The 12,914-nt window shown below is 47.5% G+C and overlaps 1 protein-coding gene across 1 annotated transcript in view; it reads right to left on the bottom strand.

Moving 5' to 3' along the window:
- The window catches only part of LOC144372325 (acyl-coenzyme A oxidase-like protein), a 105,660-nt gene that overhangs the window by 36,121 nt on the left and 56,625 nt on the right, over nucleotides 1–12,914 (bottom strand). The window contains exons 4-9 of the mRNA XM_078035708.1: nucleotides 11,522–11,608; nucleotides 10,993–11,091; nucleotides 6,365–6,479; nucleotides 5,978–6,064; nucleotides 4,196–4,268; nucleotides 464–596 (exon numbers count right to left, since the gene is read on the bottom strand). Of these exons, the coding sequence (XP_077891834.1) occupies nucleotides 464–596; nucleotides 4,196–4,268; nucleotides 5,978–6,064; nucleotides 6,365–6,479; nucleotides 10,993–11,091; nucleotides 11,522–11,608 (594 nt within the window). The remainder of the gene's footprint in view (nucleotides 1–463; nucleotides 597–4,195; nucleotides 4,269–5,977; nucleotides 6,065–6,364; nucleotides 6,480–10,992; nucleotides 11,092–11,521; nucleotides 11,609–12,914) is intronic.

Raw genomic sequence — 12,914 nt, 5'->3', positions numbered from 1 at the left:
TCCAAACCAAGACATAGGAAGAGACGGGAGGAGAGGCAGAGATGGCTTCTGGAGATCTGGCCTTATGGACTCCAACACATGACAGGGAATGTCCCCAAGAGCCCCTGAGATCCACACGCCCCATGAACTCAGCTAAGACACCCTGACCTTCACCTGCAGGAAACTGAAACAGGTGAGTTCGTCCTGAACAACCCAGTCTCCTTGGGTCAGCTTCTGTGGCTCTGTGGCCACACTGCCCAGGCTCCATCCACCATGATTAGCAGCTCAGGATGGATGGGACACTGTCTTGAGAAGGACACAAAAACGTGACCTGTGTGGCCAACTGACTCCCTCTAGAGTGTGACCAGTCATCCCGGCTACATGACACCACTGGGGCTCAGGAAGCTCCGCTCCTGACACTGTTACGCATCCCCCAGAATAAGCAGAGAATGAACAGTGAGGTCCATTAAAAAGAATCAACTACCTTCATGGTGCTCAGAGCTTGGAAAGTCACTGCCAATCTCGAAGGGGTCAGCGCGGCCAACATGGCATTGAATCTCGCACTCTTGTTCTTAATAGGTGAGTGGTACTGCCCATCTGGGGCCACGGAACCAAACCTGTGGGAAGGAGGAGAGCAGAATGGACAAGAAAGGTGGGTTAACAAAAGAAGAAGGCTTGGCAGCTCTAGAGGTGCAGTTGGGTGGCTCCCTTATGCCCAGGAAGTGCACCGATTTGCATGAGAACTTCCCTCATGAGAACAAGAGCAGAGTAAGCTTCGGGTGGGGGGGGCGGGCCTTCTCAGGAGGTTCGTGAAAGGCTGGACTCATGGGACAATCATGCATAATAGCCCCAAAGTGGAAACAACCCAAGTGTCCATCAGCTGCTGAAAGGACAAGCAAAATATGATGTAGACATACCACTAAATATTTGGGGTCATAAAAAGAAATTGAGCACTGACACGCGCTACAATATAGGTGAAGCTTGAAAAAATCCAGACACAAAGACCCCACATTATATGAGTCCATCTGTGTGAATCCCCACCGCTGAGGGACTCTCAGGAGAGTCTGAGAAAGGCTGACCATGGAGACAAGGGCAGGTTTTCAGCCACCACCAACCTGCAGCCCAGCAATGGCCCCTGAGAAAAAGAGGCATGATACCACCATTATTTAACGATACCAGAGACTGCGTGTACAACCTGGCCCACTTTTTTAAGAGATATAATTCACACCCCATAAAATTCATTCCTTTAAAGTGTTCAACAGAGTATTCACAAAGCTGTACAACCGGCACTACTATCCAGTTCCAAAACATTTTATCCCCAGAAAAGAAACATCATACCAATAGCAGTCAGTCTCCAAACTCTCCACCTTTCAGTCCCTGGTATCCCTTAATCGACTTTATATCTCTCTGGAGTTGCTTATTCTCAAGATTTCACATAAACAGACTCATATAACATGCGGTTTCTGTGTCTGGCTTCTTAGCATGTTTCCAAGGTTCATCTATGTTGTAGCATGTATCAGCCCTTCATTGTTTTTTATGGCTGCACAATATTTCATTGTGAGCATTTATCAGATTTGGTTTATCCATTCAGAAATTGATGGATATTTGGGTTATTTCCACTTTGGGGCTATTATGAATAATGATGTTATGAATGTTTGTGTACACATCTATTTTTTTAGTATCATGCTAACAATGTTTTTATACATATGTAAGGATAGAACTGCTGGGTCATCTGATAACTGTGAAACTACTGAGGAGCTGCCAAATGATTTTTCCAAACCTATGACAACACATTACATCACTGCCAGTCAGGCATGATGGTTTTGCTTCCCCGAATCCTCACCAACACTTAGTGTCATCTCTCTTTTACCATAGCCATCCCAGTGCTGTGGATGGTATTTCATCATGATTTTGATTCACATTCTTCTGATGACAATGATGTTGAGCATTTTTCCATTATTAGTACTTTACATGCATTTTTTGGAGAAATGTCTTTTCAGATGTTTGCATGCTTTTTAATTGGGTTATTTGTCATTCTATTATTTAATTATAATAGTTATTTTTATATTCTGTATACTATGTCCTAATGAAATATTTTACAAATATTCTCCCCTATTCTCTAGATTGTTTTCTGCTTTCTTCATAGTGCACTTTGATATACAAGAGTCTTTTTTTAAATTTTAATGAAGTCTAATTTATTTTTTAATTTTTAATAAATTTATTTACTTATTGTTTGGTGAGCTATCCTTCCAGTGTCATTCCCCTGAACCAAGGTCACAAAAATTCACACCTGTGATCTCTTTTAAGAGTTGTGTAGTTTTAACTCTTACATTTAGGTATGTGACCATTTTGAGTCAACTTCTGGATATGGTGTGAGGTAGGGCTTCAACTCATGCATTTGCATCTGGTATCCAGTTGTACCAGTACCAGTTGCTGAAGACTTTTCTCTCCTCATTAAATGGTTTTGGTACCCTACGTGAATATTAATTGGCCATAAATGTGAGGACATATTTTAAGACTCTTTCTTCCATTGTTCAAAATACCAGTCTTGATGACAATGGCACTGTACTGTTTTCCCATCATAAGTGAGTCCTCCTATTTTTGACTGATCAAGATTGTTTTGACTATTCTGGACTTCTTATATTTTCTTACAAATTTTAGAATCAATTTTTCAATTCCTGCAAAACAAATCTGGGATTTTGATAGGGATTGTACTGATTCCATACATCTATTTACTGGCCCACTTTTTATCAAGTGATAAACCAAGAACCCAAATGTGGGTCTCCTCCTCAAAACTCAAACTCTTGCCACACGCTGTCCTACAGCATTTAGGGGCATTTTAAATACCTATAAAATTATGTTAAATTCAAATATTGCTTATCAAAGAAAGACTATAAATCCTCATATCTTCTACAAATACTGTAGCTCATGATCATTTTTCTTTCTTATGAAGTTAGCCTTTCTGATTTCTAAGGCACTGCCTGGCCTTTGGAGGATGGGCCAAGCCACCAAGATCTCATCAGAGTGGTGGGACACAGGGATCTTCCCTCCTCCCCATCCTCCAATGTGGGGTGGTGCTGACAGGGGCCTGGAGATGTACAGACACCTCCTGGGGATGCTGGTGGTCCTTAGACCTGCTGTCATGGGCACTGGTGGCCCCTGAGAGGATCTGGGGTCTTAGGTATCCACCAGTATAACTGCAATGATTCTTTAGTTGTCTCCATTCTATTTCCTCCCAGTTCATGGCAGAGAACAAACAAAATTTGCTTCTTCTAAGTTTGTTTCCCACACAATTTTCTTAAACTTTTGCCATCTATACCATATTTATCTGCTGACAAGAACTAGCAGGCAGCAAAAAGGAGTAAAGTGTTCAAGGAAAATCCACAGGCAGCCAGGGAGACAGCTGCTTATCCACACACCGACTGTTGGCTTTGTCAGAGACCCAAATATGAGGGTGGCTCAGGACTTTCATAGGATAAGGAAAATTCTGCTGAGAAAGTTAAAAGTAATTGGTGCTTCCAGCCTCTGGGGGTGGGGGAAGCATCATTAACCAACCCCTGAACCTTCATCCCTAGAATGCACCTGAAAAAGCAGCCTTCAGCTCACTGTTGAATTCACCTTGACCTCACTGTGAGGTACTGGGAAGTGAGCACCTTGAACTCATCCCTCCAGGAAGCAGTGGACTTAACAGCCTCCCAAGCGGAAGGACCGTGCCTGAACGCTCACAACCCACAAAGGATGGGACAGCAACAATCAGTGCACGAAGGGGGGAATGGAACAATCTAAGTGCCCAACAATAAGGGATTCGATGACAAAACTTACAGACCATTTATTTAACAGACTGCATAGTGTTGTTAAAAATGATAATGCCTAAGTGTGTTTATTGTTACATTAAAATATTTGTAAAATAATGTTAAATGGAAACTATAAGTCTTAAAAAAAGACAGCATCCTCATTTGGTAAAAATTTCATTTGGTAAAATCTGACATATCTCTCTAGATTTGTTGACGTGTTAGAAAGTCCAGAGAGACACATTGGAGTGGGACAATCATTGTATCTGGGCAACGGCAAGTTGGATCATTTTCATTTATTTCTATTTGTTTCTTTGCCTTTTCCAGTGAGTGATCGATAGCTTGTCAGGGAGGCTGGGGGAAGACGGGCCTCGCTTGGGAGAAAAGCAAGCATCTGCAGAGTTGCTGAGAAGAAAACCACTCACTTATCCAGCAGGTTCTCCCTGGGTACCCGGACCTTGTTGAAGATTAAGATCCCGTTATCCACACCGTGCAGACCTGGAGAACAGAAATGAACGCAGCTGCAGGGAATCCAGGCATCAGCCATGTTGGCCCTGCCCTTTCCCAAGCCTTTGCTCTAGAACTGTTGATGCTCTGGGTTGGGGCTGAGGGGTGAGGATGTGGTCTGTCTGTCTGTCTCCTGAGCCCACTCAGCCCACTCCCCCACAAGTACAGAGGACAGTGAGTGTGCTTTTCCTTCTGCACAGCCTTCCAGCTCCAAGGCTTAGGCTGCGGGCAGGTCCCCACCAGAACCTTCCAGAAGTAACAGTGGTTCTCAAAGGGAGAGTTCTAGGCAAGGAAAGGACAGTAAGGCACGATGGCGGGCCAGCTTGCTCTCCCAGGAGAGCAGAACCACAGGGCTCCTGCCTCCAGGGCCTCATCTTCAGCATGCAGGGGGAACTGATGAAAGCAAATGCCACAAGACAAGGAAAATGGCCACAAGGACACGGGAGGGGGGCAGTGTCCTACAGTCTGCCAGACCTACTTCCCAATGGCACCTGTGGTCAGACGCTAGGGTCTATGTGTTGCTCAAAAAAATCTTAGGGAGATTTAATCCAGAGGCAAAAATGCCTTCTTTCATAAAAGATCTTATTCGAACCTCACCCCTTGACAAGGACATTTTGGAGCTTACAAGGAAACCAGGCCGACCTTCCGCAGTTGCCAGTGTTTTCAATGTCTGGAGAGACCTTTTAAGAGCTCGGCCCACTCTCTGTTCTCAGCAACACATGATGCACAAGGTCCTTTCCAGGGGCCAGGGCCAGCCAGGGCCCGGTCACCCAGCAAACCCAACCTAGCAAACCCACCTGCAGCCCAGCCCTGCCTCTGTGGGAATGGTTAGTTTTGCTCCCTTGAAGATGAAACTCTGTCCTTCCCCCAGGGATGACCTTCTCCCTCTTCTCTCCCCACTCTCTTCTCTTGTTTTTTTTTTTTTCACTCTCATACTCCTTTCTTTTTTTAAATTTTTTAGTTGTAGGTGAACACAATACTTTTACTTTATTAGTTCATTTTTACATGGTGCCGATATTGAACCAGTGTCTCACACGTGCTAGGCAAGCACTCTACCACTGAGCCACAACCAAGCCCCTCACACTTCTTTCTTTGGCTTTGGCTGGTCCTTGGCCAAAGATGGCCACGGTCGCAGTGTGGTCTCACTGAGTGTTAAGGTTGAACTGTGCTCCCCCATCCATATTATGAAGCCCTAAGCCCTATAAACGTGACCTTAGTGGAGAGAGTTCATACAGAGGCAACCAGGTTAAAAAGAGGTCAACAGGGTGGTCCTAATGTAAACAGTGGTGTCCTTATAAGAAGGGGAAATTCGGAGACAGGCACATGCACAGGGATGTTAGCATGAAGATGATCATTTCCCAGCCAAGGAGAATCCTGGGTCAGACCCTTCCCTCACTGCCCTTGATCTTAGGCCTCCGGTCTCTAGGACCGTGAGATGCTAAATTGCTGGCGCTGAAGCCCCTGCTTAGCCTTAGCAGACTAATGCTCTGTGCCAGTCTCAGACGTCATCAAGGGCCTGTGGGCATGAACACCACAGTGGGCTAAGGGGGAGAGAGAGAGAGCACAGAGCCTGCCCTCCGAGTGCCCAAGTCTAAAAGGGACAGAGAAGATGGACAGTGTCCAGTAGCTGCCTTGCTACTAGGAAATTCAAGAAGCTGGGAGGGATGAGGCTGGTTTGGTCTGCCTTCTCTGGGACTCACCTTCCTTGTGCATCATATCAATAGCTGTCACTCCTGGGTACAAGCCTCCATTCTCATCCCGGATGGGAACGATGAAACAGTGGGGCCCTGAGGGAGGCAACAGAGACCCTTAGGAAACTCCCAAAAGACGTGAGTAAAGTTTGACACACTTCCTGGGATGGAGTGAAATTCTTTTGATCCCAGAATTCCTTCAGTTCTGCACTGTGCACTGCATGCAGAAGGGAATAACATCAGAACCTAAGGATAAATTCATCATCATTTCCACTCAGGAGATGATGTTGGTCCTGAAGATAGAAACAGCCCTGCAAAGTGGTGTTCCATGTAAAGTACTCACTGGGAAAGAGAGACAGTACAGCAAATCCTCTGGCTCCCATGTCAGTGACAAACCTTGTGAACTTCCCTTGATGATGAGCTGGGCAAAGATGGCTGCGTAGTTCCCACCCATGGCGTTCCCAATGTACATCTTCTGGGCGTTTTCACACGGTGTGTGGATTACGAACTCCTGCAGAGAGAGAGGAGGAAGCCACAGAGTGTTCCCTCCTTAGCTCCTGGGCTCAACACAGAGAACACTATGACAACAGACCCACTCGGACACTTCCACCTGGTGAAGCCAAGGCCATCAGCTGTGCCAGCGCTCAGACTCAGCAAGGTGAGTTTTCAGGGCATGACCCCACCAGCACAGCAAGTGCCCAGGTTTTATCCCTCACCCTTCCTGATCTCTCTTTCTGATACCATCAAGCCGAGCCTGCCTAGTTTTAAAGTATGGTTCATCCTTCCTCAGTGATCAGCGTCTCTCTCTCTCTAGACTACTTCCTACTGAGGTTTTAACTTTTGAATAAAATAATCCAACACCCCACCTGGGAGGTCCCCCGATCATCCAAAGATCGGGGCCCTGGATGGGTTGTTCCAAGCCCTACATCCGCGTGTTTCATCTTGTCCTATCCCTTTTGGGCAAGGCTCTTGGTTCTCTGCCCTCTACTGTTCACAGGCCTGGGCTGTCTCTGCATCCCTGGCATGGGCCTTTGTTTGAACAGCACCAAACCAGCTAACCGGAGGCCAACACTGTGCCTGGGTGCAGACCAGATACACTGGCAACCTTGACCTGGTCCCTCCATTGCTTAGAATAGCAGCCTGAACAATTTTATTTTTATGAAAAAGAAATCATTAAAACCTTTGGATAGATGGGTCCAGAACCTGCTCAGCCATTTTTCTGGCCTATGAATAACATAAGCAAATGTTGCCCAAAAGCTTCTCACACCCAAGACCTTAAACCAGAAGCACCCATCAACGGGTCTCTCTCCACATCATGAGGAAAAGGATCTTAGAACGTGCCACGCAGTCTGCCACCATGACCTGGCCACGATTCCAGCACCAGTGTCACTGGGACGAGGCAGGGAGGAAACGCAGGCATTTTGTTTTCAACTTCTGCACAGAACTCAGTCTTCTGTTTCCAACTCTGGAAGCCTGAACAGGGATCCCCGTGGAAATGCCGCCCTTCGCCCCTGGCCTTCCCCAGCCTTGCTCGCCACATGGGTCACCTTCCAATCTCTCTCCAAGGAGAGGGCCACACTGTCAGCTTTGGGCACAGAGCTCCTGCGATGGGTCAGGGAGCCCAGGGGAAGTGACAGAGGGGGAAACTGCACATATAATTGGAGCTGACAATACTGAAGAGGACTGAACTAAACTGACAAGCTATTGATCACGCAAAGATGATCTCAGATTTCAGATTATTAAGTATATAGACTGCACTTTGCCTCAGGCCAAGAAACACAGTCTTGAGGCCTAAGAAAACACTCTCTGACATCGGTTTGTACGGGGAAACTTCTAACATGTGCAAGAGCTTTTCAGAAACATAAATGGACAAGCTGAGTCTTTTCAAGAAAAGTCTCTGGAGACTGCCCTTGTCTTATCTGGCCAGCCAGGAGTCCTCACAAAGAAGAGGTGCAAGGCCGGGTGCAGTGGGAAGATCGGCAAAGCAACCTGTGTGGTGGGGGTACCTGCCCGTGGGGGAGTAAGGGAAGGAGCAGAGGAAACCCTGGCCTGGCAGAGAAGGTCTGGTGGGACGGGGAAGAGGGCAGGAGGCCACCATCCCCATAAACATCTGGCACACCCCGGGAAAGAGGTTTGTCACTTCTGGCAAGATGCTTGATGTGGAAAATTTACATCAGCCAAAATGCTGGCATTAAAACTGGGTCTAAATAACACACACCATGTGTGCCGGTTGCTAGTGTAACTATTTGTTGAAGGCCATCAAAATGGCCAAGCACTAAAAATATTAAAAATAAAAAATAAATAACTGCTTTGGGCAAAGAGCTCATAACCTCATTTATTTTTGCCAGTGAACACAGAGTAATATAAAAATAAAATTCTCTCTTACCTCTTAACTGTCCATACCACTAGCCCATCCACACACACCCCCAAAAACTAAATAAATAAATAAACAAACAGAAGAACAAACTCATAGGAGTGAGTCACCAGAACCTGAGAGCTTCCCCGGTCCTGGAGGGAGGGTGGCTCCTGGCGTGGCCTGGCATTTCAGAAGGGAAACAAAGGAGGAACGAGACCCAACGAAGGGCGAAAGCCACCCTCTGCCACACCAGCTGCCAGTGGGGTGCGTCTGAGATGGGCTGTTCTCATCTCATGGAGATGAGCGCACACCAGAATCTCCACGTCATAACTGCGACTCCAAAATTCCCCTGTCACAAAGTGGCAGCTGCTGAAGTCACCAGGTAGCAAGGTCATTTATGCTGCGTTGGGAAAATGGGACCAATGCAGGAAATTTTTTTTTGGGGGGGGAATAATTGTAAAGAGAAACAAATAAATAACAATTGTGGGTGGTTTTCCTCCCCCATTAATGACAGCAAGGTGACCTGGATACTGCTGCTTGGGGAAGGAAGAAATTGGCCAAAACCAAAAAGATGTAGGTCAGTGAGCCCTCACCAGCAGAAGCCACACTGTGAAGCGCAGTCCAGCCAGCATCTGAGACTCTCTTGTTAACTGCATGACCCTAGTCAGTTCCTGAAGCCCCCTGAGCCTCAGTTTCCCCATCTGTGAGACAGGGACAACACTACCTTTCTATATGATTGTAGGACATTCGACACAATGAGACACAGAGTGCTTAGAGTCACCTTAGCACATGCATGCTCCATGGACAGGAGCCTCTGAACGTCATGACTGAGGGACGGGTGCTGGACAGAACACAGAGCACCCTGCAGAGGTAGCTGGACACAGCACTGCAAAGCCAGGTGCTCTCTGAATAGCAGCACTCGCTCCTGCTCTTCCCATGACCTTGGACATCACTGGCTACTGCAAAGAATGAACATCAGGGGGAGGGAAAGCAGAGCACCCTCCATACAGCTATCGCCTGGATGTCATCCTACATGGTGGCCACTTCCAAGCAGCACTTGTGGGCCAGGCACTGTGGTGCACACCTGTCATCTCAGGGGCTTGGGAGGCTGAGGCAGGAGGATCACAAGTTCATGGCCAGCCTCAGCAACTTAGCAAGGCCCTAAGCAACTTAGTGAGACCCTGTCCCTAAATAAGAAATAAAACAGGCTGTGGATGTTCAATCCCCAGCACCAAACCAAAACAAAAGAGAAGAACCAAGCAGCATTTGTGGTCAAGAAAACTCTGTAGACAAAAGTCCAGGTTCAGAAAGACATGCTTAGGGAAAAAAGGAACAGGCTGAGAGATGGACACCTGTGCCAAGCCCACACTGTGCTCACACACAGGCCTACACACGCAGGTTTACAAAGGCTCACTTGTAGAAAGAACTTCAAGATGTAATGCTCCCTTCAAGTAGTCCTTCAGGATACCCCATATCAAATAAGAAACTATAAAAATGGGTGAAATAAGTAAATAGTTGTTTTCTTTATTCAGGGGGAGCAGTTGCTAAAGAGGGGGCCTCTACAAAGTTGGGACTCACACTGCAGGCTGTGACCCAGGATGGAGAGACAGATTGATATAGAGAGTCTTCACCAAAATATTCATTTCACTATTAAGAAGAAAAGGGAAAGACAGAATAACAACAAAAAAAAAAACAAGAAAGGGAGAGGAGAAACAAGCAGAAGGGAAAATATCAGAGTTCTTCACGTTCAGTAAAAGTAGAGAAAGACTGTTTTGTGCAGCCTCCTGTGGCCACAGGTGACCGTGAGAACATTGCTTGATACAGTTGGCCCTCCAAATCCTTGGGTTCTACCGACTCTGGCTTGAAAATATTTTTAATTGTGTCTATTCTGAACATCCATGGACATTTTTCTTACTACTGTTCCCTAAGCAATGCATTTTAGCAACTCTGCACAACATTTGCATGGTATTAGGTATCATGAGTACCCTAGGGATGACTCAAACTACACAGGAACATGTGCATGGGTTCTCTGCAATACCATTTCTCTAAGGGACTCGAGCATCCATGGATTTGGGCATCCACTGGGGTTCCTGGACCCCTCACAGGCACTGAGAACCACTGTGCCATCCTGGAGGACTTGACTCCTGGTAAGGAAGCCCGGCACTGAGGATGCTCCAGCATTAGAGAGTAGCAAACACACACGGCTCTGAGCGTCCTCCACCTGAAGCTGCTGGGAAGGGCAGAGCAGCTGTACGGCTGTCCCTGTGGAGCTGTTCCACCGGGTAGCCGGTGAGTGCGAGCGAGGTGCGTGGTGTCGCATGGCATCAGGCTCAGGGAGGCTGAGCTTGTGTCTACCTCCACCTAAACACATAGATGCTTGTTCTGAATCCGAGTTCCTCAGCCACAGAGCAGGGTCCCAAGTGTGACGAGTCTCCATGCCCTTCCCTTAGCTACCTGGCAAGCTCTCTGTGCAAGGTCTGTCTCCTGCAGAGGCCCCCCAACTCCACAGACTCAGTCCTGTGTCCTCAGGCCTGCCCAGTTCACCCATCCGACGACTCTGCAGAACTAGTCTCTTCACACCATAAAGTTGGGCTCAGGAAGAAGGACAGTCTGGTCTGTACAGGTCACCTGCTGCCCTGAACCATGGAATATGGTACAGACTCCTCACCTGAGCCGCAAGGTCAAAGGTGGCCTCCGTCTGGATCTCTCTCACGTTGCTCCCGTGGCCCCTCTCGGTCATTGCAAACATCCCGGTGTATTGTTGCTCCTGCAGTTCAGCAGATGTGAGAAGGTGACTAGCTGGTCAGAGCCTCAGCTGCAGACCTCAGACCATCAGAATGTTGGTGACAAAGGGAGAGGTAATAACACCTAACGTGAGCTTACCAAGATGGCAGAATCAGCACAGTATTTAAGAGTGCAGGGGTGGTAACACAGAGGCAAAGCACTTGCCTAACGTGTAAGGCACTGGGTTCAATCCTCAGCATTGCATATAAATAAATAAAATAAAGGTCTATTGACAACTAAAAATTTATTTTTTAAAAAAGAAGATACTCTTGAAATTCCCATTTGGAACAAGAATTTTGCTGACCCAAATGTTCTTTTATTTTCTTTTTCTTAAGACACTCACACATATCTAACTACTATAGATATTGGAGGCTCTTCATAGAAGAAGCTCCCTGCTCAGGTGCACGCCATACCTTGAGTGGCTGCAGCCATTGAGTGACATGTCTGGGGCTTCCAAGATTCCTCACACCACCACCAAATAGCCAATAAATGATTCCACACTAGAAACAAGGAAAATTCAAAGCATTGTTAGCAAGGGTAGGCAGTTTAATGACAATCAAACCCACTAGGCAAACTCCATCCCAGGAACCTTGAACTTGACCTAGATCCCACAGGTCAGTAGTCTCCGTGCCCTTCCCCTTCACTGCCTGGCAAGCTCCAGTGGCTCTCTGCCTGTGGGTCCCTCTCTCAGAAAGGCTGCCTGCTGCAGTCTGGCTGGGCACAAAATCATGAGCCACTCAAGCAGGAACAAACTTTATTTTTTGAAACTGCCACTAATGCCCCATATGCGCCCGGGAAGATTGCCGATCCACTTGCTCTGTGTTCTCCCAGAACCCCAGAGGAAGTTCCTCCCCCGGAATTCCCTCCTACTGCACTTCCCCAACCAATGGGAACTCTCCAGGAGTCTCGTAGCAGGCCCAGGTGAACAGCAGGAGTCCAATATCCATATGAATGCAAATCTTAACATAATCATATCATCTCAATGGCTAGCTGGGTCACCTTTTAACCAAAAATGCCATGCATCATATCACTTGGCTGTGGCTCTTAGCAGCTTCCCCCCAACTCTACAGAGACTCAATTCTCCTTCTCAGGGCAGCCTGGTTCACCCCATCAGAAGGTGGTCACCCTTCTGAAGGTGTTTCCTGGGAAAGCAGCATCTGGTATGTAGAAAAGTATCTGGAGCAATGACGCCAGATGTTGACCACCATCTGCAGAGGTGAGCCCTGCCACAAGATGTCAGCAAACAGGCTGATGGGAGAGCGAGTCAGAGCAAGTCAACAGCTTGGGACAAGTCAGCCTGGGCTCTGCTCCAGTTTAGTACTCAGTGCTGTGAAATCTAGATGAGTGATGTGGAGCCTGATGTGACAAATGGAGCTCACACACGCAAGCTCCCTGAGGCTCACAACACTGTGACAGACACATCCCCATGCCCACCTCACAGAGGAGGATGCAGAGGGTCAGAGCGGGAAGCTGCAGTTCAAATGGAAGCCGCCTAATGCCTAGTAGGGCTTCATAATGTCGCCATGACCTGGCCTCAGCACTGTCATAAGGAGTGCCTTCAGTGACAGCCAATGCCAGGCACCTGGCCCAGTCTTCATGAGCCCTGGAAAAGTGCCGCTGATGAGGAAGAGGAGGGGGAGAAAGGAGGGGGAAGAAGAGGCTTGTGCAGCAGGACCACTTGGAGGGAGCTGGCCGCTGACTGCAAGGACAGAGGACTCATGGGCACAGATGCTGGCTGGCCCGCGGGCCAGCATTCTGGCCCCTCCTAGGCACATGCCCCAGTGATTCTCTAGGGGGCCCTTCTCC

This window comes from Ictidomys tridecemlineatus (assembly GCF_052094955.1).
Source record: "Ictidomys tridecemlineatus isolate mIctTri1 chromosome 12 unlocalized genomic scaffold, mIctTri1.hap1 SUPER_12_unloc_4, whole genome shotgun sequence".
Classification (NCBI taxonomy): Eukaryota; Metazoa; Chordata; class Mammalia; order Rodentia; family Sciuridae; genus Ictidomys; species Ictidomys tridecemlineatus.
Note: the sequence above shows the minus strand (reverse complement) of the source record. Positions and strands in the feature narration are given on the sequence as shown.